Genomic DNA, 25,305 nt, shown 5'->3' on the forward strand with positions numbered 1-25,305 from the left:
TTCCACTTGTGCACTCAGGGTATCAAATCGCCTTGCCACGCCTCACTCCCTCCCCCCATCCATCCCCTTACTATACCTCCCCCCACCGCCACCACCCCCCCTATACTTCCCCCTCCCGCCCTTGTAACTCCTCCCGCGATCCCCCTCCCTCCGCGCCTCCAGCACCTCCTTCTTCCGCGCCTCCCACTCCTCGTCCGCCTCGACCTCCTCCGCGACCCAGCCCTCGCGCTCCATAAACCGCTCCAGCATGCCCGTGACCTTTGGCTGCCACACGCCGCTCCCTTTACCTAGGTCGTCGTACTCCAGCACGTCGGCGCCGCGCAGCTCGTACGCGCCCTGCCGGCTGCGCACCAGCGTGCTCATCAGCGCCAGCGAGCCGCACGCGAGCCCGAGGTCGTGGCACAGCGAGCGCACGTAGAAGCCGCTGGTGACGGTCATGCGCAGGCGGGCGGCGGGCGGGCGCGGCGCGTCGGCGGCGCTGGGGTCGGCGGGGGCGGGGAGCGTGGTGCGGCCGGCGGTCGTGTAGTCGCGGTCGACGGCGAGCGCTTGCTCGACGCTGGTCGCGGGTTGTTTCTCCAAAGGCACGGGCGGCTCGGGGACGTCGGCGGTCAGCGGGTGGGTTGCGCCGCCGAGGGGGTCGGAGGGGGCGGCGGAGGCGCGGGAGGGGGACACGTGTTGGGCGATTTCGGTGGGGATTTGGGGGGCGTGGGACTCGGCGGACGGGGCGGGGTCGGAGGTGGCGGTGGCAGCGGCAGGTTCAGAGGCGGACGGGGCAGGCTCAGACTCAGTGCGCGGCTTCTTGGACTGCTGGTCCGAGGTGCTGGCGGGCGAGCGGCCGCGCTTTGCGTTGCGCTGGTGCTGGGCGGCGTCTGAAGCGCGGATGCCGAGCAGCTTCTCTGCGCCGGCTTTGCCTGCCTCATCAAGCTCCTCGCTGGGCCAGGCGTACTCGTGGGTGCCGGGCTCCAGCCACTCGACCAGCTCGAGCTTCTCGACGGTCACGGGCCGCGCGGGGACGGCGGGGATGTCCTTCCCTTCCCGCGCGTACTCGTACATCTTCTTGCCGTCGACTTTCAGCGCGGAGAAGATGCTGGGCTTCTGCATGATGTCGCCGCGGAAGGCGGCCAGCTTCTCCTCGACCAGCTCACGCGTGACGTGCGCATAGTCGGCCCTGCTGACGATCTTGCCCACGGCATCATAGCTGTCGGTGGCGGCGCCGAACAGGACGGTGCACTCGTAGCTCTTGGTGCACTCGAGGAACTTGCCGAGCTCCTTGGTGCCCTTGCCGACGCCGACGACCAGCACGCCCGTGGCCATGGGGTCGAGGGTGCCGCCGTGGCCGAGCTTGACCTTCAGCTGGTCCATGTGCTTCTTCTTGGACCCGGAGATCAGCATCTGGCGGCGCGTGGCCTCGAACCACGGCTGGAAGAGCTCCGCCGTTGCGAACTCGGTCTGCAGGTCGCGCAGCACGCCGGCCGACGACGCCCATTGCGGCTTGTTGATGGCGAAGACGCCCTCGAGCACCTTCCGGCCAGCGGCGGCGCGTTCCGTCGGCGGCGAGGTCATGGTGCGGCGGAGCGTGGACGCAATTGACATGGAGAGGGTGAAGGAGAGCTTCCGTGTTTTTCGACCTTGTGACGACGCCAAGCCCGGGAACGGCAACGGGCGCTAGCGGGCGATCGCTGTGAATTGTCTGCCAACACTGTACAGCTCACCGCAAACCTTCACAACACCGCAGACAGTGCGACTGCCGCTCCATAGATCGCCTCGAAATTCGACGTCGCGCTGCCGTCCCTGCAGAGTGACCGCCACTTCACAGCACCGCCATGGGCGACAACAAGGACCTCGAAGAGCTTGCGCGCTCGACCACCGAGGACTACTACGAGCTGCTCGCCGTGCCGTTTGATGCGGAGGAATCAGTCATCAAGCGCGCCTACCGCAAAGCCTCGATCCGGTACCATCCCGACAAGAACCCCGACAACAAGGATGCCGCCGACCGCTTCATTGCGCTGGGATGGGCGCGCGACATCCTGATCGATCCCAAGCTCAAAGGCGAATACGACCGCGCGCGCTCGCGGCGGCGCGAGAAGGTGTTCCAGGATGAGCTGCTCAGCGGGAACCGGCGCAAGATGAAGGAGGAGCTCGAGCGGCGCGAGCGGGAGAGCGCAGACTTTGGCGCGAGTCTGAAGCGGAAACGCGCGGCCGACATGAGCGAGGCGGAAAAGCGGGAGCAGGAGATCCAGCGCCTGGCAGAGGACGGGAAGCGGCGGCGCAAGGAGGCCCAGGACCGCAAGGACAAGGCGCGCCAGGACGAGCAGGCGGCCGCCGAGCCCGTCAAGAGCCCGGTAATGCAGCCCTCGAGGCCGGGCGACTCGGCCGAGCTGGACCGCACCGTCAAGATCCGCTTCCACCGCGAGGGCGACACGGCGGCCTGGGACCGCGACACGCTGCGCTCCATGTTCGACAAGTACGGCAAGATCGACAGCATCATCATGGGCAAGGACAAGAAGCTGAAGCTGGAGGGCGAGAAGCACCGCAAGCTCGTCGCCATGGTCTTTGTCGTCTACGGCCGCCTCGACCACGCCCACGCCGCCGTCTCCGACGCAAAGGCCGACCACCCCGCCCTCGACTCTGTGGCCTGGGCAAACGGCGAGCCCGACCTGTCCTCCACCCGCAACGGCGCGTCCGCGTCTACATCCGCATCGACACCGCCATTCGCCGCCCCCGCCCCATCGACTCCCACCACTCCCGCGCCCGCAAAATCATTCCGCGCCTCCGTCGGCTCCAACCTCGGCGCAACGCCCCTCGGCACCCCCAAGTTCTCCTTCAGCCCCAAAACCCCGAGCCTGGAGGAAGTCACCATGATGCGGCTGAAGAACGCCGAGAAGAAGCGCCTGGAAGAGCAGATCCGGAGGAGCGAGGCTGCCGAGGCCGCGAAAGAGGCTGTCTGACGCGCGCATGTTGCATAGCTAGGTATTGTGGAGCGGTGTTTTTGCTTTTGAGATACCCACGTTGAATTCTACTCTGGACAGTGCAAGTTTGCACTGTATCTACCAAGTCTCCTTGCTGTCTGTACTCTGAGTGCGTCGTCCGTCTGAACCTGACAGCCTCATGCATAAGCTGCATGAGGCTTCCCCGAAGTAGCTAGACTGCTCCTGCAGGTCCAGGCAGGTGCAGACATCGCAACTCCTTCATGCACTTCTCACCCGACCAGACATAGTTCGTATTCCCTGACACAGCTTGGAATAGGGGAGGCCCCGCAGTTCACCGGCACCCCAGTCGTCTCAAGACCACAGCTTGGCCAAAGAACTCGGCTAAGCACGGCTGGCATCTCTAGCATCATCAGACGGGAGCGCCGATATGGCAACGACCGACCGAATAGAGCTGGACGAAGATGGACTCTGCAAGCGCTGCGCCGCCATCAACTGGGACGAAATGGCGTACATCATCGAGAAGCATTTCCCCATGCTCCTCAAAGTGCCCGGCGAGCGCCTCCGCCTAGAGGTCTTCGACATGGCCACCACCATCAGCGACTCCAGAGCCGCGCTCACTGCCTCGCCATGTCGCTTCTGCCGCCTCCTCGCGAGAGCCCTGGCCGTGCATAGTCTAGCCACGCCCGGCCAGCTGGAGTGCGTGCACGACGGATCGTCCATGGTCTCGATCCAGATGGAATCGATGGTGTCCGCCTTCGCCGTCACGCTCGACGATGTCGCAGGCGGTGAGAAGACGTTCGCTGCTGAGTATGCGAATATCCGGGAGATAGACTATGGGCTCGTCAAGGCTGATATGCGTGCATGTGAACAGGCTCACACTGGGTGTGCGCCCGATGTGCTGGGAGAGCTGCCGGGCTTCAGGCTGATCGATTGCGATACGCAGATCGTTGTGGCGGCGTCGACGACCAAAGGACGTGGCACCGCGGGGTATAGCTATGTGGCTCTGTCGTATGTTTGGGGTCCGACGCCTGATGAGTCTCGCCTCAATGAAAGGGGTGCGCTTGAGAATCTGCCTGCTACTATTGGCGACAGTATAAAGCTGTGCCGATCGCTCGGCTTTCGGTATCTCTGGGTCGATAGATATGTGAGTATTTTCCGGTTTATCTCGTCGACGTCAGACTCCACCCATGAGGTACCGTGGCACATCTGATGCTGACGTACAAAGTGCATTGATCAGAAGAATGCGGAAGAGAAGGCAATACAGATCGCGAATATGGGCAAGATCTACTCGTCGGCGCAGCTTACTATCGTTGCTTCTGTCGGTGAAGACCCGTCGTACGGGCTGCCGGGGATCACGACCCCCAAGGAAGCAGTTCCTTTCATCCACGAAACGATCAAGCGCTTGACCGTAATACTCCGGCCCCTAAACCCAATGGCGAGTATAGCGACATCGAGATGGGCAACACGAGGATGGACCTACCAAGAGGGCTACCTCTCACACAAGCGCCTCTTCTTCACAAACAGGGGCGTTCACTACATCTGCAACGCCACTGGCGGCCAGCGCTTTCTCCCGCGCCCCGAGAAGCGTGCGGCTCCCTCCAAACCCTACACCGAAGTCAGTACCTGGACCTTCCGCCTCGCGCCGCTAACTCGCAACCTGGAAGCCTACAGTGCGCGACAGCTTTCCGTTGACGCTGATGCCCTCGACGCCATCACCGGCGCCCTGACTGCCCAAAGGACCGCCGAAATGCCTGTCCACCATCTCTGGGGCATCCCGCTCTGCGAAACAGATATCAACTTCGACACCACCGCCGCCCCGCACACCTCAAACGGCCGCCTCCCTCCCGGCGAGCCCCTGTCCACCGAATTCCTCCTCCAGTGGTACCACTACGCGCCGTGCCGGCGCCGCCCCGAGTTCCCCTCGTGGTCCTTCCTCGGCTGGGCGGGCCGCATCTTCTACTACCCGTGGCCGCGGCAGATCCACATCGGCGCGCACTTCACCGTGCACAACCTCGAGAAAACCGACGCTGTTGCGTCTACCGACGTCCTCGCATCACCCGCCACCCCCGCTGAGACTATCCCGCGCTTCTGCCTCACGCCCCCGGGAACCCACCGTCTCGACGTGACCGTGTACACGCTCCCCCTCGCCCCCGTGCACGTCACCTGGCCCTCGCCCCCTGATCCGGACTACATCGACGGTCTGCACGTCGCCGTCACCCTGCCCGACCGCAGCGAGATCTTCTTCCCTGTGCACTGGAGCCGCTTCCCCGGCGAGATACCCCTGGATACTCCACTCTTAGGCGCGCTGTTCCTGAGCGAGCGCAAGATGGACAAGTCGCGGCACTTCACCGCGGTGTGGGTGCTCGCAGTGCGCGGGGCGGCGTATGAGCGCGTGGGGTTCTGTGTTTTCCGGGGTTCGGGGCTGCGGGTTGTGGGGGCGGGGGTGCGGAGGGGGGCAAGGGCGAGCGTGGAGGGGTGGGACGAGAAGCTGGTAAGCATGCGGGAGTGGCAGGGGCTGGCGGTGAAGAAGAGGGTGTTGGTTGGGTGAGGGGGGTATTGACTGCCTAACTGAGTGGCTATCTAGACTGGTTGTTTGCTGTCGACTCGTCATGATTACATGGGTTTCCAGGATTCTTGTTCGAGTCCGAGGTCTTTAGGACTGCCGATTCCGCCACCGTTTCGTCTTCATAAGGTTCTGGAAATCCAACTATCTCCTTCCCGTTCAAGTCAAAGCCCGAATCCTGTGGAAACACTCGCCCTTAGAAAATCCCTTGTAATCAGGAGGCAAAAGTATCGCCTCTAAAGCGACCTCGCCGTATAACTACAACATCACATTAGCAGAGCGACATCCGGAAATACCTAGCTCAGCACGCCTTCACTCTACCATTCCCACACCAAAACACCCAAAAAAAATATCCAAAAAGAAATACCTCTCGACCCAGACACAGCATGATACGCTGCGCGACCACATATCCACCAGCGGCGAGGAATCCCACCCAGAAGGAAAAGCCTCAAGGCTCTTGATCCTGAGGAGTCCAGCACCGCAGCACTGTACATGGGTGAAGCACAACCATGCCGAAACGCCGGAGGAGGAGGAGGCTGGACTCGTTCGCGTTAGAGCATATTCGGCCAGTCGAGCAGGTCTGAACTGATGCCTGCGAGACCGGCAGCGCCGTCCAGACCGGCAGTGCCGTCCAGACCGGCAGTGCCGTTTAGGCTGAAGCCCAGATCGAAGCCGGGCAGACCGGTGCCCGAGAAGTCGAGGTCGTTCAGTCCGGCACCGGACAAGGCGAACTCGTTCAGACCAGCACCGGACAGATCGAACGCGTTGGGTCCAGCAGCTTCCAGTCCAGCAGCGCCCGGCACACCAGCTACACCCTGCAGTCCAGCGGCGTCCGGCACGCCAGTCGCACGCGGCAAACTCGCCGCACGTCCCAGCCGGCCCCTGATCGCCTCCTTCTCCGCAACCCCCTCCGCACCCCTCTTCCTCTTCCCCTTCTGCCCCTGACCCAGCTCTTGCCCCAGCCCCTGAAGCCCACTCCAAGCAACCATTCCCTGCCCCATCATCTGCCCCATCACATGCCCCTGCCCCATCCCCATCACCTGCCCCAGACTCTGACCCTGGCCCCCACCACCTCTCTGCTCCACCTGCACAGGCACATGGAAATCACTCATACACCCGGCCGCGCCCGTCCGGCGCCCGCAGCACGGCCAAATGAAGTGGTCCGCGAAGCGGACACGATTCATGGGCGTGTTGTGGGTGCGCGGGTCGCATTCTCTCCAGAGCCCGCTTTTGGGGTCAGGCGCTGTGTGGGGTGCTGGAGGGTGTTAGATGCTGCCGAAGTCTTATGCGGAGGGAGTCAGGGAGGGGCGGGAGGTAGGCAGGTATAGATGGGCAGATAGAGGTGGGCAGGTGGGAGATGGAGGGGGGAGACATACCCTTGTGTCGCACACACGCATACTCAAAGTTCCGCGCCTCGATGAACGTCTCGTTGCACGTGGCGCACTGCTTCGTCGCTGGCTGGGGCGCGAGGTGGGTCAGTGCCGCGGGGATGAACTCGCGCGGGGAGAGTTGGGCGGGGGGATGCTGCACAGCGGGATACTGTGCAGGGGCGTACTGCGCAGGGGCGTATTGCGCAGGGGCGTATTGCGCAGGGGCGTACTGCGCAGGAGGGTACTGGGGGTACTGGGCGGGCATGTACGGCCCAGTGTACTGCGCGCGGAGACTACGAATGGTCAGCGTCTTCTTCTCGTCATCACAGACGGTGAGGGGGAGGGTGTTAGTGGCAGGAGGGTAACGTACCCGCTTGTCCCAGGGTACGGTGACGTATACGCGCTGCTCTGGCCCGGGAAGGCGGTCGGCGGCGTGAAGTTGTATGCGGTACTCAGGGGCAACCCGTTCACGGCGGGTTGCGCTGCGTACCCGACGGCGGGCTGGGTCTGAGTACGTGACCCATGCACGCTGTTCTGGGCCAAGGGCACTCTGCAAGATCGTCAGTATGACCTTTTGAGTCACTACGAGAAAGGGGGTAAGTACGCGCGGGTTCTCTTCCTTCTATTCGCCGGCACATACGTGGCTTGGGTCATGAAAGCCCTGTAGAGCTGTCAGTGTGCTTGAACTTGCGGTGTGACCATGGTTGAGGGATTGAGGGAACGGTAAGGATAGGGTAATAGTAGGGTCAGAGTAGGGTAAGAGTAGGGTAAGAGTAAGGGTAAGAGTAAGGGTAGGTCAAGGGTAAGTCAATAGTAAGGGAATAAACTTACCCCGTAGCCATATCCTTCATTCCTCCATTCCTCACATCCTCCAACACTTCCAGCTCACCCGTGCCCATAGGTACCCCGACACCCGCAGTGTAGCCGCTCAGCATCTCGGCCAACCCACTGAAGTCCTCCTCCACAGCCTCAGGAGCACTCGACGAGCTGGCGCCCGCGAGCGCGGTGCTCCCTGACACTGTATCCGGCGGCGTGGTAGCGGACCAGGAACCGTGGGAGGAGAGCTGGGAGCCCCCGTGGGCCAACAGAGCCGGGTCGATTGTCTGGAAGCCCTCCTCCGACGACTGCGACGGGGTTTCGAGCCCGAAATCGAATGCGCCTGCTGCGAAGGCGTCGAACGGGGCAGACTGCGGCTGTGCTGAGCCGTACTGGTCGCTCAGATATGGCAGCGAGTTTGGCGCCATGCGCCGGCGTTCCGACTCATCCTTTCGCTCGTCACCACTCATTGCGGTTGGCGACGTGTGGAGCTCATGGAGGTATCCAGATGCAGGTGCAAGATTAGTTGCAGAAGAATGTTTAGGGAGGCAGGTTGGGGGTAGGCGGGTTTTGAACGAGTATCCGCTAGGAAATCGCGCACCGTGGGACCCTGGAGAGAATTTGGAGATCACGTTTGGACTGTGTTCGGACTCTGTATGGCTTAATTCAACTGGTAGGGTAAGCTGGGATGGTTGGCGATTGCTAGTCTTGGGCCTTTTCTCAAGATGGGCTGGAGCGGCGGTTCCTCCTTCCTTTCTTGAGCGTGGATGGGAGTCAGAATGGCATCGTGGCGAGGTATTGGGCAGCGAGGATTTCCAAGTCTGGTTCTGGAGGAGAGGGGTCTGTACTGTTGTGGACAGAGATACGATTCGCCCTCGCCAATAAATTTCTTGCACGCAACAGTCATCCCCAGATTTGCCCGCGAATTCGTAGCGTTGCAAATGTATGCATTATACGTCCAGCCAGCTTGCCTGCTTGCCGGAAGTGAGCTATGGGTCTTCTCTTCCTGAAAGTTTGTTGTGTTTACGCGTCTCTGCTACAGTCTTCTTCTGCCAATATATTCGTAGGTAAAGGCATGAACTGAAACGAAAACAGCCCTAATATTATTTTGACCACGGATCATAAGCCTTATGAATCATATGATCAGCTCTAGGGCGATCTGGCTTTCTTCTGCAGTCAGATCACACATCAAGTGTCTTCGTAGCATCATGCAACATTTCTAGCTTCATGTCCAGGATGCGATATTGAAGGCTTTGGATTGAATCCAGGCTAGGAAAGCGTATGATTCGAGTACATTAGCCTAGTAGTTCTCGACTTGAGTTCTTCAAACTAAAATCCTTGGAGATACTGATGAGTGGACGGCGTGTCTGCGCAGCTGGCCTCCTTTGTGTGGCTGGCCGTTTGCTGAGAAGAAGCCATGGCAGCCGGGTAGGAGATTGGTGTTGCAGGCACAGCCAGGTTGTAAGAAAGGCGAAAGAATATGTAGTATTGAAGTAGAATTCATGTCAAGTCCGCTTCATTTCAAAATGTATTCGAGTACTGGTGTGTCCGCTGTGTAAGACAACTGCACTTGCAGCCGGGTGTGTATACTTACCGTTCCGTTGCAACTGCAGAAGGGCCGCTCGCGCTCTCTGTTTTCCTGCCGTGAGCCTTGCCTCTTTTATTAGCATCCAATCAGCCTTTTTTCCTAGCTTCCACTTTTACAGATGCGTGACCCACAGGGGAACACACCGCTACATTTTTAAAGTGTGAATGCGGGGGCACCTGTAGCTGATCGATGACAGCCGGTGAAAGAAAAGACGGAGCATTCAAGTTCATCAGTTTGCCAAAGGGTTTGCTTAGAGGTTAAGAGAACTCTATATCTGCATGGACGCCGATATGTCGCCATCTCGAACTAAAACTACTCATACATCTATGATACAACCGTAGACGGCAAATTCAATCTTCTCCACTACTCTCACTCGCAGAATCGTATGTTCCTTCCGCATACATCAGCACTGACGTGACTCCCATGCATCCAAGCGCCTGTGCCATTTGGAGTGGGGTCCGAAACTCTTCGTCGTTTTGTTCTCTCCTTGCAATTCGACCGTCTGCACCTAGTCGCAGCAACAAGCGCACCGCGTCTTCTCTGTTGTTTTTCGCAGCATACCAAAGTGCTTCGCTCAGGTGTTTTCTCCGGAAGCATCCATTATTCCATAAAATCTCGATTAACTCGTGCTTGCCGGCCTCGGCAACGAATGCGAAGTCCTCCCTCTTCGCTAGTTTCGGATACATCTTGATAACTTCTGCGAGAACTTTCTTCAAGCCTTTACTGAAGATGACGTCTAGTAAAGGTTCGTCATAGGTATCGCCATATAGATCGGTACCGTATGGATCGGCATCGTTTTCCAGTAGTAGCAGAGCCACGTCCTCATGTCCACGTTCACACGCAACCCATAAAGGGGGCCCGTAGTCTCTGTCAATGGTGTTGATGTACGAGCTATTGTGTTCGATAAGCATCTTTACGACTGCCAAATGTCCAGACATGCATGCATTGATGAACGCCCAATTTTCGTATTGAGGATCTCCATCAATGCCACCAGTTGCAAGTAATACTCGCACAATCTCTTCATCTTTGATCTTGCCTAGAAGGTGGCTTGGGCTAGCAACGACGCCTTTTCTAAGGAGAAACCGCGCCATTTCTACATCGCCTCTTTCACATGCTATATTCAAAAAGTCATAGTGATGATCCTCTTCACGCAAGTCAAATTCTGCGAAGGACTTATCTTTGAGAAGAGCCTTTAGACCACGCACGCTCATACCAGCGCTGCAAGCATGCCGAAATATCCAGCAGCAAGCTTCGCTTCCATAGCCGCCAGTAGTGGTGATCCAGTAGTCGAGATAGTGGGAGTTGGAATCAAGGAGAAATTCCATAGTCTTGTCGAAGATGGACTCGTCGTCCTCCATGGCTGAAATGGCGTTTGAGATCCAGCTCTCAGAACTGTATTTACTAAACGGAAAGGAAGCTTCGATCTCGGCTTGCTTTTCCTCCAGGGTTTTCCCCATGCAGCCCTCAATTTGCTTCCATTCACCGAGTTGACGGTCCATACCCCGAAGATAGGACATACAAATGTTTGCGATTGAGACCCGTGAGGGCGTTTCTTGGAAGTAACCACGGTACTCCTCGCTTGTGACCAAATACTCTTGTACAGTGAAATGACTTAAGTGAAGTTCCAAAGCTCCCTCATCATGAGACTCATTGGGGTTGACAAGTTTGATTAAACTGGAGCAGCATCGGGCGATCTCAGTCGGTCTCCTGGTCCGATTTTCCGTCTCAAATGGCGGGCTCTCATCCGGCTGTACAGCAATAGCGTCGATCAATTCATTCACTCTCAAAGGCCTTGCGCTATAGATTAACAGCCGAAGAATCCGAATTGCATCATCTCTGAACCGATTGAAAACCCTCACCATGATTCTAGAATAGGCGTCGTTTATACTGTCTGGCAGGTTCTTCAGAATTGTGCGCACATTTTTGAGGTTAGGACACTCCTCAAGCGCATCCATCTGCAATGCAATGTATCGAAACCTGCATGCATCATTAGTGTGGATTTTTAACTTTTTAATTTATATACAATGACTTACATTCCACCAGCTTGATCAAGTAGCTTCGATTGAATCATCTCTCGCACATCGTTCTCCTTGTCCGAACTGGTTTCCCATCTTTGTAGTTCGTGACTCCGCCAGACTCTTGTCCAGATATAGTCCCTGATATCACTGTCAAGACCCTGTCCCTCGATGCTTATGAAAGTTCGAGGACCACTTATGGCTACGAGGCTGGCTCTAATCTCGTTTTCGTCGCGACTGGTGACCAGAAGATGTAAATTACTGTGTCTCGCGAGAACAATGTCTTTTAACCAATTCATCAGGCTTTTGAAGTCTCCCCGCTTTCCTTCGGCGAGACATTCGTCTAATGCGTCTATGACTATCCAAGTCTCATGTTCTAGCCGCAGCATCTGTTCGAATGTCTTTACAAGTTCGTTGGTCTTTGGTGTCCGCACATTTTCCCCTGGTTCGCCTTGGCATTCTGTATGGAGCTTCTTGAGTATACGCGCTGCTGACTTGTGCTGAGAGGACAGCTGCCAAACGAGGGTTTGCAACAAGACGTCCAGCGACAGCGTCTCTCTCCTTTGGAACGTGATATAAAAATAGAGGCACGCGTTAGTCGTATGTCCCCTGATATGCTCTATAATTGTTGAGCTGAGGATAGTCTTGCCGGAGCCAGGAAGGCCAAATAGCCACAGAAATGTGTGAGGTTCTTTAAGCCATTCTTTAAACCTAAGATCTGCAATGAGCCATTTGCCTGACCCGCGGTGGCGTTGTTTCTGTGCTTCGTTGTGATACACAGAACCGTCGAAAGGGCGGAGCCACTTCTTGAGCTTTGAATATTTCCTTGAGGTATCCATGTTGGTGATTGTTTGATGTGTAGCAGAAGTCGTGTTTTGAACTACCTCAATGGACTTTTCGACTGCCAAGGCCTGGTTAGTTTTATCGTTCAGAAGCTTCATTAAAATTCTCGAGTGGACTAACTCATATTTAGGGAGTCGATCAGCTTTGGTTGCGATTCAATCAAGCTGGGAGCAATCTGAGAGAGTAGCTGCTTTGCGTACGCAGCTGCGGACAAGGCAGCGTATCCATGCCATGCGTCATTCTTGTGCGAATCTGAATAATCGCAGATTCCCCGGACTACTAGGCAAGGGAAATTGTTCATCAATCCTGCTGCTTCCATCTCAAAACAAAGAACTCCATGCTTCCTTGACAGATCATCCCGATCCCTCGCATTTTTCACCAGTTGATCCGCAGAAGCGATGATACCTTCGTATATCATCGTCTCGTCATCCCGATCTGCCCACCTATTCCGATCGACAACATGGGATTTGTCAGTGCCGCAGGTAGTATCGCAGCTTTCGCGTAAATTCATTCTATCGTGTGATTTTGGGTGAGTGTAATCGGCAACATATAGTCGGTCGCTTTCTGCAGGTGGTCGAGAGAACTTCTTGACCAAGCGTGGATTATTCTCTAGGACAATCTTTACACGCTCATCGATGCGGTTCCCATTAACCATGAACATTGCTTTCAAGCTCGTGACTGCCGCGAGTAAGATTTGGGGGGGCTTGTCGAGATGGCCTGTAAACTGAAAATCTTCGTCTTGGATGTTCTTTCCGAATTTGTACTGCAAAACGCCGCTGCTTCCACCGTGGCCAATGTTCTGGGGCACGCTGACGACAACATCGCCCAAATGGATATTGTATTCGGATGAAGGAGCGCCTCCTCCGATTCCAACCATTAATCCAATGCGGACATTCTCGAAGGATCGAAGCATATCGCGTGCAACGCTGGCGGCAGAGTTCGTTCCATACATACCAGCAGGTAAAGCCGCGACGACAACGTTGTGCCCTTCCGCATCCCCAAGAAGATACGTGTTGTTGTCATTTTTCCCCAGATACTGGGGAGTCCCGACGTGAATCTCGTCGAGGAATACGCGTGCGGCAACAAGTTCGATCTGAAGAGCGCAGATCCAGCCAACAGTATAGTCGCCGTTCGGTCGAGGCTTAATGACAGTGGCCATAATTAGAAGCAGAAAGGTCACAGATTCTTTCTCTTGTGGGAGCAGAGTCTATGTTATGGGAGCTAGTAGATCAATAAATAATGGGGGTTTCAAGACTGATTGCAAAGCGCAGACCAAAGCTGTGTACGTATCATTTATAGTGTGCTCAGCGCTTCGCAGCCTGGCGTCCCAATTCGTCGGTGTAAACCGGTCGCTTGGTTTCTGATTGGTGATAAGTCAGGTGTGATACTGCAGACACTGTTGCAGCTTCCAATCTATCCATTGAGCATATGCCGCGTAGCCGTCTTGGCCTAAGCTACGTGGCGTTCACAGGTGGTGGCTCATTAATATATTGTGAGATCACTATAGGTAGGCAACTGAACATAGGCCTGCCGGTTGCTGGTGATGGTAGAATCTGGTATCGTTTGATGTATAATACGACGAATCCTTGACATGTGAGCCCTAAAATTCGGATACAATGTATACCTAACTAACAGTAGGGGCGCGCCGCGCCCGTGCTCACCCGGTCTTGGCCCGCTATCAGATCTTGGGCTAACGCATACAGTATATGTGCAGCTAATGGTAACACCTTCTATACGACTGGAAAGCTATAAAGACTGAGTCTTCTCATAAGGTTTTGAATATCTAAGGTTGCACCCTTGTAATTGACGTACCTTCCACGTGACATTTTTGTGCAGCTGCTAGCTCAAATTTTGACTCGTTAGTCCCTGTCTTCTGTACCGTGTCCGTGCACCGAACGCCCGGAGTCACCGAACGCCCGCTCCGGGCCTGCAAGCCTACTACAAAAATGAGGCTGTAGAGCCACATATAATAGTTATTATTATAAGATATCTTGGTGGAGTGTTCTATAGACCTATGTGATAAAGTTCCTCTATAAATATTACTTATATAGAGTGGCGGTGCGACTGCTGCGGGTTGTATGAGTGCGAGCTGGTGGAGGAGGCGTTGCAGGTTTTAGGTGACTACGCGCACTAACACTACGACGCGCAGGCTTCTGTTTAACTGCAGAAGCTTTTGAGGTTGTGGACTTGCCTCTTTAGGACTGTTGTAGGGATTTTATAGAGTCATAAGCCTGTTTAGTAGCAGTTCTGGCAGCCTTCTGGGCGTCTATTGCTTGACGTTCCTCTGCCTTCATCCTTGCACGCTCTTCCTTCTCTTGTACAGTCTTCTCACGCTTCTCTTGTGCAATCTTGTCCTTGTACAGCTTATTAGCAGCTGCTAACTCCTTTATCTCTGCCTTTCTTAGCTCTTCCTCCTTCTTCTCTTGCTCAGTAACTGCTATATGAACGCGCGCTTCCTGGATAGCTCGAGGAGACCACACCATTGCTCCGCCATGATACTCCTGGTGCTGCTGCAAGTCTAACTGCCTGCTGGGTTGCTTCTGACGCTTCTGTTTTAGGTATAGCTTCTTCCGTAAGCTGTCTAGTTTGCTGTGAAGGAGCTCTACCTAGGTTGATAGATGGTGGATAGTTTGGCTAAGCTTCCGCGCACCTACACTGCGAGGATTCTTTACCTCTGCGCGTAGTGTAGTATAAGCTTTTAGCTAGTCCTCTGCAGAATAAGCTGTAGAAGCAGAGGTAACTGAGCCTGAGTTGGTAGGTGTTGTGTGGCGGAATCTATTGAGTATAACGTTGGGGTTTAACGGGCTTATCCCTGTAGCAGTGAAGGAGTTTAGTATAAGCTTTTCCTTGAACGTGTGCACCTAGGCAGGCCAGAATAGGTGGAAGAAGTTACCTTTTGTTAATGGGGATAGGCCTTGAGACTTCTGGAGGTAGTTATTAAGCTTAGAGGCGTAGGCGGAGGAGAGTGGCTTGAAGCAGACAACGTCTAACGGCTGCAGCGTCTGGGTACTGTGAGGTGGTAATACAGCTAGTATAATCTGATTCCGATCGCAGTAGTTGATGAAGTCTTGCGTCAGGTGACTCCCATGGCCATCTACTATCAAAAGCCTGTAACTTTGGCGCGCCTTTGCCTTTGTATAACGGTTAAACACCTGTTCAAGCTAGGCTAACCTAATATTGTTGTTTGTCTAGCCTGTAGGCGAAGAAGCCACGTGAATTGAGTGGGTTCCTGCCTTGATATTAGCTACCTAATGGCTCTGGATTGTGGAGTTTTTTGACGCAAATATGATGCCTGGAGGCAGTGCAGTACTATCCGCACAGACTGCTGCCAATAAGCTTACCTACTCACGTGAGCTATCTTGACGAGCCTGCCTAACCTCCTTCTTCTTATACTGACGCCTACTGAAGATGTGCTTTGTCCTTCCTAGCAGCCTAATTGCGAAGCCTTTTTTATCTATATTGTATGTATGTGCTGGCTCAATATTGTACTTGGTGATCTTTTGTTGTAGTAGGTCAAAGTATAGCTTATACTTGTACTCAGACTCAGCGTTGTGGTGACTAGAGTCCATAGCTGACGTCTATTGAGAGGTGATCTGGTTGGAGTGACGGTGTAGGAAGCGTGTAACCTAGCTCTTGGAGACGCGTCCCTGCGCAACAGTAGACGCGAAATTCTGCACTATAGTCCTTGTAGGTGGTAAGTGACGTATAGTAAGTCTTTCTATATACTTAAGTAGGTTAGATTCCTGTTGGTTGTTGAGTTTTTGGTTGTTGGAATACTTGACGTGCCAAGGGACCTGCACACCACGATGTGCGCGCGACAACGTAGTGTGTGATATACTATGTTTTTCTGCAATATTTGTATACACAAGTTTATTGCCTGGCTTTAAATTACTAATTTCTGCAAGCGCAGCTTGTAGGCCTGTCATGGTGTTGAGTTATTACGCGTTTAAATATTGAGTAAATGTGGTGCACCGGGCGTTCGGTGACTCCGGGCGTTCGGTGCACGGACACGGTAGCGAGACGTGGCTTCTCTGCCTGAACAGACGTCTTCATGTCGATAAAATATCGGAGAGCATACAAGGTGTGGTCTGCTTGTCTGGTGTAACGTTCAGATCCCCGCTTTCACCATCATCGTGCCCGAGTATTAGTTCGCGAAAATTTGCTTTAAGCTTGTCTGGTTAAAGAGAGTAGTAATGCACAACGCTGTAGTGTATGAGCTCTATGTGTGTCTCTTCTGCAGTGCTGCTAAGTCCATCCATTCGCGCGAAATCGAGATCGTTACTCCAACGACTCCATGCGTAGAATAAAAGCGAACTATCGTATAGGCGAAATCATGAAGGATGACGTAGCACTCAGGGTAAAGCGCGGGTCAAACCCATTATGTAGGGCAACGAGACACTCCAGTCAAGACTGCCTAGGTAGGATCCACCTCGATGTTAGGAGTAATGAACTGAGATTCCCCCCTTAAACAGACTGATGACACTTTCCTATCTCCCAAGGTTATATTGCACTCTATATGAGCAATTTACGCGTTTCTATCATTCACTCATATTCATGGTCTGGATTATGCTTGAGCCACAAAGTGATATCAAGAGCAAGAAGTCCGGCAAACTATACAAGCTTTCCATGCTTTTCATGTAGATTCTTTTCATCCGATGCTCTTGCCGAACAATCCCAGTCGAACGAACTGTGTGAGGTGGTTGCAATTTGACCAGACAGACGAGAAAGGATGACGTCTCGCAGCACATCTATAGCACGCAACAGATATGTCAACAGGAGTAAAGACGGTATCAAGACCGCTATACTGATGAAGAATGTTTGGGTATTTCGCTCGAAAGAGAACAGTGCTCGATCGGAACAAAAGTATTGTAGCGCAATCACAATAGAGGCCGTAATCTGAAGGGTTAACAGTGTCTTGTAGTAGGAGCGGATGAAAGCTTACCATGAACAGCTGAATATTGACGCGAGTTGTTCTGCTTGTTTCTTCAGCAGCAGCTGAAGAGCGAGCCGCAGATCTGGCTGCATTCTCGGTCGCCTGTACATCGATCTTAGTCTTGGTGCGACTTAAAACATTGCCCTCCCAGCTCAGCCTGTTGTTCTCATCTGCCATCTGGAGCCGAAGCTGCGAGACTTGTTAGTGTTACGTTCACATTACTTGTATATCCTTACTTACATTGTGTATATCGATCTCAGACTTTTGAACCAAGCGTTCCACCTGTAATTCTAAACATTTCATTCTATCAAAACTTTCCTCAATCTCATGCAAAACCGAGCAAACGTCATGGACACTCAGGTCGACGAAGTACATAATGTCTCCATCGCTGGCGCTGAAGCGATTCCAGACTTGATTGGCTTCTTGAAACTGATCTCTAACACGACTGAGGAGCTTCATCATAACCAGTATTGATTCAAGAGATCCTGACAGAGACGGCGTTTTGGACGTCTTGGTCTTCTAGTTCATGTCAACGGTGAGACACAGGAGAAGTGAGGAAGCATGGCAATGACTTACCCCCGCCTCTAAGCAGTCTTCCAATTTTCTAACAAGATACTCGTTGGCTTGAACTGTGATCTCAAGCCTAAATCGTATTGTTTGAAGGAAATATACCCTGGGATCCCATATTGTATCTGGCGAGATTGCAAACGGCTCACGCCCGTCCGTTGCGAAGAAGTCTGGTTCGAAGAAATCTTCGGACTGGCTCCCCTTATCGGAAGTGGACTCATCTACATCGGCAAAATCACCAGAATCGTATAGGTACTCTTCGGTGTCGTCTGATCTGTTCATAGATCCAAAGGCGTATCCGTACCACGACTGATCACAAAACCCGCTGATGACAACTGTTATGGATCCATCATGCAGCGAGTAGTCAGTTCTGAGGGGCTCACTATTTGTGCGCAGATTATCAGCACAGAAGCTCCCGCTGCTTTCAAGTGTGAGATATGGTAGGTGGAGAGTAAGCTGAAAGCATTGAAACCCGTTCCTCTACACCGTTGGATTAATTGATGTAAGGCATCATACAGAAAGTTTGGATCTGACTTACAGGAACATGTACTTGAATACGAGTTGAAGATGAGGCGTGCATTCGAACTGCACGACGAAGTACCTCAGCTTCATGATATGTTGCGTTCTCTACCAGGGCAGAAACACACTGTTCATCAAGTGTTGGTACAAAACTTGATCATCAATCAGTGAGGAGATCATGTACCGAGTGTGTTTGCTTACATCAACCGGCGATAGTGACCTCGGCTCACGTCGTAACCCCAACTCTCTGGTCGTTTCAGGTGGGAGCAAATCTCATTGACATTGATCCATTTCGTAGATCGATCAGAAATATCGCTGTGTCTTTCATCCAAGTGCACCATATGCGACGAAGACACATGCTGCTTAGGATCTTCGAGGAAAGCCTGCTCGTGCTTGACCTTCCAAAGGGGATTGGGCCCATCTACTGCAAGAAGAAAAGTCTCGAGGATACTTCTGTTTGTGTGGAGTGCCTTGGCGATTTCCAGAAAAGGCCTATCACTGACTGATCGATACTTTGAGAACGAAGCACTCCATCTTTTGGTTCTGTACAGTAGCCCATGTGATTTCGGAAAATCCAGCTGTTCGGACTGGTCATGGTGGGCCGTGAGTGTGGGCAAAAGTCGAGCAGTTGGACCAAAAGACAGATCAGTCGTGGTTGGCAGTGTGACAGAAACGGCACCCAAACACTCTCTGATGTTTTCGAATGCATCATTAGCCGGTACGACGTAGGCTTCGCCGAACATGTTAGTTGCCACAACGTGTCCATACATCGCTGGTCCTGCGGCATGTACAATCCACGCACCTGAATCGCCTTTGACGACTTCTGTGGAGGTTAGCGGCCTGGTGATGCTGTGAAAACGTCAAACTAACTGTGATCGCCACTCATCTGCAGCACGTAGACCGACACGAAAGCCTGACAACTGGCCATGAATATACTAGCCGGTAGACCAGATAAGATTCCACGGCGGGTGCCAGCAGCAGCACCTAGTACTAGCACAGGGTCGGAAGCATCATCGTTGAAGCTTGGCCTCTCGGCGATAAGAATTGGATGATCGCGTTCTTCCGAGCTATCGCCAACGCCTGGTAGAGATTCATACTCACGTAACTGCACAACTCTGTTGCGTCGAGGTGATCCGCTTTTGAAAATACACCAGTCGTGAGACAGCTTCGTTCGTTGAGCTTTGACTCCAGGGAGCGTCTCGGGATCGAGGGGACTGCCAAGTGAATCGTCATTTGAAAGCCAGGCACCCATGCTGAATGGATCTTTGGAAAGGTCCGTGTCAGTCGGTGAGCTTACTGACAACTGGTGACGGTGCTGTCGGACTGCGTTCGTAACGTGGCCCGCTGTCATGCCGTAGAAGCAAATCTCGCCATGCGCATATATCACTTTGATGATACCACCAAACGTAGCTTGACGAATGCAATCTGTCGCTTCAATTGTATTGCGGTGTTTCAAGAGAAGCGGTGCGCCGCAATATGTGTTGTGTATGGTATCGTAGCGTGTTTGGCTAAAAACATCAATGGCAAGTTGAGCATTGACCTCTTCGTGTGGCTCTGGAATAACCGTGTATCCCAAACACTCGTTCGAATTAGGTATACCGAGATATGTTTGAACGGTCGGATGCGTGAAAGCCTCTTCGAGGATCGTGGCTAGGCTGGGCTCGCAGAGCACCGCCATGTGGAGTTTAGCGTCTTGCTCGTTCTTACCGATCATCATGGGTTGAAAAACCAACTTGTCCGATGGCACCTGCCCATCTGGCAGAAACGGGGCCACCGCCGCATGGAGATGTGCTTGAATTGCTGATAAGGTCGAAGAGTAGTGCCTTCTGTGTCGAGGATCCGGTGGCATCCAGAATCGAAGCACTTCTTTGCCTGGGATTGGGAAGACTTTTGTAGCTGCCTGACTTTGCCTCACAGCACTCCGGACAGTTGTTCCTGAAGAGCGAATCGACGGGTAGAGGGAGTCCACTCTGGGTTTGGGGGCATAGAGAGGATCCATTGTACTACCGTTTGTATCACTAACTGTTCCCACACGTCATGGTGGAAATGTTTACATCTGTCGAAAAATAGCAAAAGGAATGGGAGCTCTGGCAGGCCGAGCACAATGATGAAACTCAGTAGCACAGATTTCCTACGTGAAAGTCGTAGAATCGCGAAAGATGTCACCCAATCATGGGCAAGAAAGCCTGAGGCAAACCACCGGTCAAGTGATCAGCAACATGGCATGCGCTGAATGGCCAGAGACACGTATCGAGGTCCTTCAAGAAGCTTGATCAGGCTGAGCTGAGTTGTGATTCGTTCCTTAGCACCCCAGACCGATGAACAGCATGCGACTGTCAGACTCCAGTGTGCCTTGGGTAGTACTGCCTGAAAGAGAACAGATAACGAATGATCTAGGTTTCGTGTGTCCCGCATTTTGAGAGATCATTCTCTGTCATGGCGGTCGCTCGCGACGCTATATCTTTTGCCGAGTTTTTCCCGCTTCGAGATCCAACCGAAAATATTATCGGACAGCTTTATCAATGCCTATGGGGTTGGCAAGATTGTGTCGAGTGCGCAAATCGTGGGGAATGTGCGACGATCGACTGTAGGTGGATGTTGCGACCCTCACTGAGCTCCTTCAGCGAATTCTACCAGCATGCCACGTACCGATACACATCCGAGGACTGGTTTTGTTCTTTGCCGTTACTGCGGGATCATGGGGACTTGCAGCAGCTTATACGGTTCATCGTGGAACGGCCCGAGCTGACCCGAGAAGTTCTTATGTCAGAGTATTTCGGCCGAAGTAGTTATGCCCAGACAACGGAGTCTGACAGGAATCGAGCAGTGAATCTCGCATATAGCATCATTTCCATGCTACCTTGCGCCGAGAGAAATCACTTCTATGTCCGATATCCAATACTGACTCCCGTGATCTGGAAGAAAAGCCAGGCAGCTTGCGAGGTCTGGGGAGCCGCCTTACCGATCGGGAAGACTCTGACAAATGAAGAAGCACAAGTGGTCTCCAGAAGTTTGTCTGCCAAGCGGCTACAGGAGTGTGGCTTCGAGATTGTCAACACGAACGATCCTCGCTTACATCTTGTGGAGGACTCCACAACGACGGTACGACGTGTCTACATCTTCCATCAAGCCGGGTTCTTGAAAGAGCATCTTTCGTATCAAGTCCGCCATGGACTCGCGACCAAGTGAGTACACTCGCTCAAGATGCGGAGCCTTCTTACCAATTCTTGACACCTAGACATATTGTTCCGCGCCAACTAGCGCTGGAGCTTCTCTGGACCTTGTGCCATGTCCTTTACAAATGGAACGATGGACCTAGCCGCCAGCTGGCTGTAGAAGCAGGTTTCAACATCGGCGATCTGAGCTTAGACATCTCCGATTACTCGTATGATGATGACTATGCGCCACAATACCATTATTGGGGTATGCGGCTGCTGGCTTTGACAGATATCGTGAACAAACCTGGATCAGACTGTTGGGCCCGGAGGCGGCTGCTCGGAACATGGCGTTGTCGAAAAGAACATTTGATGATCGTCTTGACTGCTTTGGCTTTGATCGTAGCTGTAGCGAGCGGTGCAATTGGGCCATGGACGCAGAGGCAACCGGACAACCTTGGATAGGGAGGGAATGTCGCGCCAAAAGGTCCATGGTTTGGGCATCCCTGGGAATATAGTCTTTAAGTACAAGCAGATCGAACAAAGGGTGATTGAAGACCTTAATGACTGCATGCACGATGTATAAAACACAGATACGTGAGGGCACCTCTACACTGACAGGGGCTGGAAGAGGTAAGCCCGCGCACACCAATGAGAGCGGGCAAAATCTTGGCATCGCTAGCGCGCACGATCGTAATTTTCGTCGGCATCAACCTCATTCTCAACACCTCACACGCTCAACGCAGGATAACCACTTCTTTGCGCTCTCCCCCACATCAAAAATGGCACCCAGCACCGTACGTACACCGCTTTGCTGTCTGTGATCGCGCATCACACACATCTTCCACGATGTGCAGAACAGTAGGCTAATACGGCAATGTAGAAGGCATCCGGCAAGAAGGCCCAGAAGGTCACGAAGAAGTTCGTCATCAACTGCAGCCAGCCCGTCAACGACAAGATCTTCGACATCCAGGCTTTCGAGAAGTTCCTTCACGACCGCATCAAGGTCGAGGGCCGCACCGGTAACCTCGGCGAGGTCATCCAGATCTCCCAGCAGGGCGATGGCAAGATCGAGGTCATTGCTCACCAGGAGTTCTCCGGCCGCTACCTGAAGTACCTGTACGTCTATCTGCGGCGCATGCGCAGCGCACCAGACTTCCGCGACAGGGCAATTGCTAACGATGGCGCAGCACCAAGAAGTTCCTCAAGAAGCAGCAGCTCCGTGACTGGCTCCGCGTCGTCTCCACCTCCAAGGGTGTTTACGAGCTCCGCTTCTTCAACGTCGTCAACGACGAGGCTGAGGATGACGAGGAGTAAGCGCAACGTCTTTGCTGACGGCTCCGCACTACGATGTCACAATGGATGGGTAACGCGATACCTCGATTAGGTCCACGACATGCTCTTTACTGAGCGTGCGGGTCCAGGAGGGGAAAGAGCGGTGAACCACCAGGTAGATAGCACGGTCAAATGAATTGCTGCATCTACCGCAAAACGAAGTTACGCAGTCTCATGTGATATTTGTGAATATAAAACGACTCACCTCTAGAGAGATACACGTTGTCTTGTGGCTGGATCGCTCTTGCGAGCGACTGATTTGCATGATACGCAATCTGATCATCGCTCACCGGTCTGTCAGGCGTTCGCTGTGCCCTACCCCTCCGTACAAAAACCTTTTACACATCCTTCTCGCGCTAGTATAGCACACATCATCAAGTGGAGCGTCGCCAACTCCGCAAGATGTGCAAGGACGGGTACAAACGAGTACCCGCAAGTGTATCCGCACTGTAGCGTGGAACACAGCGTGATGGGTCAGCGGGTGCAGCTTATTCGTAGTCTACATGTCGTGTATACACGCTGTACTCGCCCGATTTCAGGACTCCTGGGCTCGTATGCTGATGGCCACCGGATGCAGAGTTCATCGTTGTGTTGTGGGAGCATCCGGGGCAGACAATACTTCTCTCCGTTGTCGGAGCGTCATGGTAAGTTGACAAGGAATGTGCAAACCTTCAGTAATAGGTCAGGTGTCGCTACTTGATCGTTAAGGTTTACAAGCATGTGTCATTACTATGCATACAGAGTCAGCACAACTTGAGAAGGGGCATTGTTGTCGAAGTGTGCACATCTAAATTAACGACTCCGTGCACCCTGTCGACACATGTAGTCGGTCTGGAACCCGTGTATCGAGCCAACTTGAGATCGAAGAGCGTGAGTGAGGTTATACGGGTGCCAGCGAGTGCGGGGAGTGGAGCCGTTGCTCTCAGCTTCGCAGCAGAAGGAGAGGCATTTCAAGGGGCGTGGCAGTCTGGACGGCCATGCTCCATAAGAGACGCCGCGTGATGAGAAAGACACCTAGCCGAGTCGGCCCGTAGAGTTATAATTCGCAGCCGAGTATCGATCGAGGTAATGCAGGGCAAGAAGGCTGACGGGAGGCGCGACGACACGGCAATAACGTTCACCGGAAGCCATCCCGCAGGACCTGCTGCCACGATTTGAAACAATACGTTGAGATGGGGTGATATCTTGGGAGATGTGTATGGCACACCGTAAGTACGAAGAGATGACGCCAGAGCACGCAAAGTCCCGACGTGATGATTCTGAGGCAACGCGTGGCATAGGTACTGCGACAGTTCGATCACGAACAATGCAGTTATCCGACGGGATTATGGATGCAAGTTCGGACTTGGATCAGGGGTCAAGAGCACATGGTAATGGTTTACGATCTCCATGGATGACTCGTTTGACGTGCAGGCCAACTTCCTAATCGGGAGGCGAAGTCTTTGGGTCTACGGTTTCCAATTCTCGCGACCACGCCCAACGGAGCCGATTGACAGCCTCGGGAATAAGCGAAGTATCGTGAGACCATTGGCTTGGTGTTGAGATTCGGTCTCTTTGAAAGGAGTATTCTGGCGAGCGCGTACTCTCGGGCCTGCATTCCCACTCGGGCAGTTGCTGGAGGTACTCAGGTACTCCGGGGTGTTCGGAGTAAAACCGGAATACTTTGTTACGCAATCGGGTAAGGCGGCGATGTTGCAGTGAAGTCTAGAGCCTCAACATGTGGGCTCCTCAGTGACTCTGACACGACAACTGGTCAAACAGGTAAGGCACTGGGTCGGGCTACCAGAATGTGTAAAGAAACTGCTCGGGTCTTGGGAGCAGGTGGAGCTGTCTCATGCCACGGGCTCGACTTGCTTGGTTGACGAACCCTGCAGAATTTTCCTAGCATTACATAACGCCGGCGCCTTGGCGCAAATCGCGATGCTCAGTCAGAGCATGACTGCGTGTTGCTGGTGCTGCACAATTGTCAATTGGGCATGTCAGTCGAGAGCGGTGGACGTGCAAGGGTCGTCAGAGGCTGCTGGGAGCAAGTCAGGCGGTCATCCCGGCGGTGACGAAATGCGCCCTTGGGGCACACAATGAATGAGGGGAGGTCACTCCAGACGGCGACTTCCACGGAGATGCTTCATATTCGACCATTTCGAGAGCATCACAAACGCCAAATTGCGGGGTGCCGTGTTCCAAGAAATGAGTTGCATCGTCCACAACTCAATCCACGAATGGTGTCAGGCGGCACCTGAGCGTGCCGTGATTCTGGAAGATGAGTACCCCAGATGTCGTCCCTTGGTGGAGACATGAGGTTAGTATGATGCGAGGTGGGCTGGAGGACAATCCGTCGGCCAACAGCGCGTGTTCGCCGGGCATTGAATATGGCTCTAGACGAAAACGTCGAAACAGTCATTGCGTGATGAGTTGTTCTTGCTGGATGTTGAGGTTCTTGGGCGAGCGGTCAGCTTGCTTGACAACGCAGCCAGCCCGACCACGCACTGGGCTGGCACAGCGCTCTGTCACGCTTTGACGTTCAAACTCAGCGCAAGCACGACAGGTGCGGCGCCGCTTCAGAAGACGATCACGAGGGAGCGGCAGGCCGTGCGCAAATGCCTCCTGACCCAAAAATTGCATGGAGCACAGGGGTGTGCCTGCTGCACGCAGTCTAGCGTCTTTACGCTGA

The 25,305-nt window shown here is 53.7% G+C and overlaps 8 protein-coding genes across 8 annotated transcripts; 4 read left to right on the forward strand and 4 right to left on the reverse strand.

Moving 5' to 3' along the window:
* Positions 1-51: 51 nt before the first annotated feature.
* C7974DRAFT_446447 (pseudouridine synthase) lies at positions 52-1,539 on the reverse strand (the record flags this gene model as incomplete). The annotated part of the gene is made up of 2 exons (XM_046145598.1): positions 52-478; positions 671-1,539. Coding segments are annotated over 2 exons (1,296 nt in total), but the record flags the coding sequence as incomplete, so codon positions are not given.
* A 169-nt stretch (positions 1,540-1,708) lies between these two features.
* On the forward strand, positions 1,709-3,199 carry C7974DRAFT_95261 (uncharacterized protein). The gene has a single exon (XM_046147583.1). It carries the CDS (start codon positions 1,824-1,826, stop codon positions 2,946-2,948), a length of 1,125 nt encoding a protein of 374 aa, XP_046001093.1. The 5' UTR covers positions 1,709-1,823; the 3' UTR covers positions 2,949-3,199.
* Position 3,200: 1 nt separating this feature from the next.
* C7974DRAFT_446451 (heterokaryon incompatibility protein-domain-containing protein) lies at positions 3,201-5,907 on the forward strand. Its single transcript, XM_046145599.1, has 2 exons — positions 3,201-4,074; positions 4,156-5,907. Exons 1-2 carry the CDS (start codon positions 3,358-3,360, stop codon positions 5,476-5,478), a joined length of 2,040 nt encoding a protein of 679 aa, XP_046001094.1. The 5' UTR covers positions 3,201-3,357; the 3' UTR covers positions 5,479-5,907.
* A 3,587-nt stretch (positions 5,908-9,494) lies between these two features.
* On the reverse strand, positions 9,495-13,463 carry C7974DRAFT_384834 (uncharacterized protein). The gene is made up of 3 exons (XM_046140891.1): positions 12,246-13,463; positions 11,301-12,183; positions 9,495-11,244 (listed from the first exon to the last, which is right to left on the reverse strand). Exons 1-3 carry the CDS (start codon positions 13,282-13,284, stop codon positions 9,618-9,620), a joined length of 3,549 nt encoding a protein of 1,182 aa, XP_046001095.1. The 5' UTR covers positions 13,285-13,463; the 3' UTR covers positions 9,495-9,617.
* Positions 13,464-16,554: 3,091 nt separating this feature from the next.
* On the reverse strand, positions 16,555-18,425 carry C7974DRAFT_95377 (uncharacterized protein). Its single transcript, XM_046147586.1, has 6 exons — positions 18,346-18,425; positions 18,164-18,296; positions 17,635-18,007; positions 17,299-17,577; positions 17,068-17,247; positions 16,555-17,021 (listed from the first exon to the last, which is right to left on the reverse strand). The coding sequence occupies exons 2-6, from the start codon at positions 18,235-18,237 to the stop codon at positions 16,737-16,739; spliced, it is 1,191 nt and encodes a 396-aa protein (XP_046001096.1). The 5' UTR covers positions 18,238-18,296; positions 18,346-18,425; the 3' UTR covers positions 16,555-16,736.
* Positions 18,426-20,361, reverse strand: C7974DRAFT_95376 (uncharacterized protein). Its single transcript, XM_046147585.1, has 3 exons — positions 19,015-20,361; positions 18,936-18,967; positions 18,426-18,874 (listed from the first exon to the last, which is right to left on the reverse strand). Exons 1-3 carry the CDS (start codon positions 20,141-20,143, stop codon positions 18,566-18,568), a joined length of 1,470 nt encoding a protein of 489 aa, XP_046001097.1. The 5' UTR covers positions 20,144-20,361; the 3' UTR covers positions 18,426-18,565.
* On the forward strand, positions 20,362-21,411 carry C7974DRAFT_95322 (uncharacterized protein). The gene has a single exon (XM_046147584.1). It carries the CDS (start codon positions 20,581-20,583, stop codon positions 21,331-21,333), a length of 753 nt encoding a protein of 250 aa, XP_046001098.1. The 5' UTR covers positions 20,362-20,580; the 3' UTR covers positions 21,334-21,411.
* A 615-nt stretch (positions 21,412-22,026) lies between these two features.
* On the forward strand, positions 22,027-22,791 carry C7974DRAFT_384844 (ribosomal protein L22e). The gene is made up of 3 exons (XM_046140892.1): positions 22,027-22,096; positions 22,183-22,418; positions 22,490-22,791. The coding sequence occupies exons 1-3, from the start codon at positions 22,082-22,084 to the stop codon at positions 22,614-22,616; spliced, it is 378 nt and encodes a 125-aa protein (XP_046001099.1). The 5' UTR covers positions 22,027-22,081; the 3' UTR covers positions 22,617-22,791.
* Positions 22,792-25,305: the final 2,514 nt, after the last annotated feature.

This window comes from Boeremia exigua, assembly GCF_020726555.1.
Source record: "Boeremia exigua strain MPI-SDFR-AT-0100 chromosome Unknown C7974scaffold_2, whole genome shotgun sequence".
In the NCBI taxonomy this organism is placed as follows: Eukaryota; Fungi; Ascomycota; class Dothideomycetes; order Pleosporales; family Didymellaceae; genus Boeremia; species Boeremia exigua.

What these genes read in the sequence shown, in the direction of transcription:
- C7974DRAFT_95261 (XM_046147583.1), top strand. Translation starts at nt 1,824, where the DNA reads ATGGGCGACAACAAGGACCTCGAAGAGCTTGCGCGCTCGACCACCGAG.
- C7974DRAFT_446451 (XM_046145599.1), top strand. Translation starts at nt 3,358, where the DNA reads ATGGCAACGACCGACCGAATAGAGCTGGACGAAGATGGACTCTGCAAG. An exon ending in ATCTCTGGGTCGATAGATAT is followed by an intron (nt 4,075 to 4,155) that starts GTGAGTATTTTC and finishes TGACGTACAAAG; the next exon opens with TGCATTGATCAGAAGAATGC.
- C7974DRAFT_384834 (XM_046140891.1), bottom strand. Translation starts at nt 13,284, where the DNA reads ATGGCCACTGTCATTAAGCCTCGACCGAACGGCGACTATACTGTTGGC. An exon ending in GATCGACTCCCTAAATATGA is followed by an intron (nt 12,184 to 12,245) that starts GTTAGTCCACTC and finishes AGGCCTTGGCAG; the next exon opens with TCGAAAAGTCCATTGAGGTA. An exon ending in CTTGATCAAGCTGGTGGAAT is followed by an intron (nt 11,245 to 11,300) that starts GTAAGTCATTGT and finishes TGATGCATGCAG; the next exon opens with GTTTCGATACATTGCATTGC.
- C7974DRAFT_95377 (XM_046147586.1), bottom strand. Translation starts at nt 18,237, where the DNA reads ATGAAGCTGAGGTACTTCGTCGTGCAGTTCGAATGCACGCCTCATCTT. An exon ending in GTATTCAAGTACATGTTCCT is followed by an intron (nt 18,008 to 18,163) that starts GTAAGTCAGATC and finishes GCGCACAAATAG; the next exon opens with TGAGCCCCTCAGAACTGACT. An exon ending in AAGACTGCTTAGAGGCGGGG is followed by an intron (nt 17,578 to 17,634) that starts GTAAGTCATTGC and finishes GACATGAACTAG; the next exon opens with AAGACCAAGACGTCCAAAAC.
- C7974DRAFT_95376 (XM_046147585.1), bottom strand. Translation starts at nt 20,143, where the DNA reads ATGGATCCTCTCTATGCCCCCAAACCCAGAGTGGACTCCCTCTACCCG. An exon ending in GCAGATGAGTGGCGATCACA is followed by an intron (nt 18,968 to 19,014) that starts GTTAGTTTGACG and finishes TAACCTCCACAG; the next exon opens with AAGTCGTCAAAGGCGATTCA. An exon ending in GCGATTCAGGTGCGTGGATT is followed by an intron (nt 18,875 to 18,935) that starts GTACATGCCGCA and finishes TGTTCGGCGAAG; the next exon opens with CCTACGTCGTACCGGCTAAT.
- C7974DRAFT_95322 (XM_046147584.1), top strand. Translation starts at nt 20,581, where the DNA reads ATGGCGGTCGCTCGCGACGCTATATCTTTTGCCGAGTTTTTCCCGCTT.
- C7974DRAFT_384844 (XM_046140892.1), top strand. An exon ending in GGCCGCTACCTGAAGTACCT is followed by an intron (nt 22,419 to 22,489) that starts GTACGTCTATCT and finishes ACGATGGCGCAG; the next exon opens with CACCAAGAAGTTCCTCAAGA.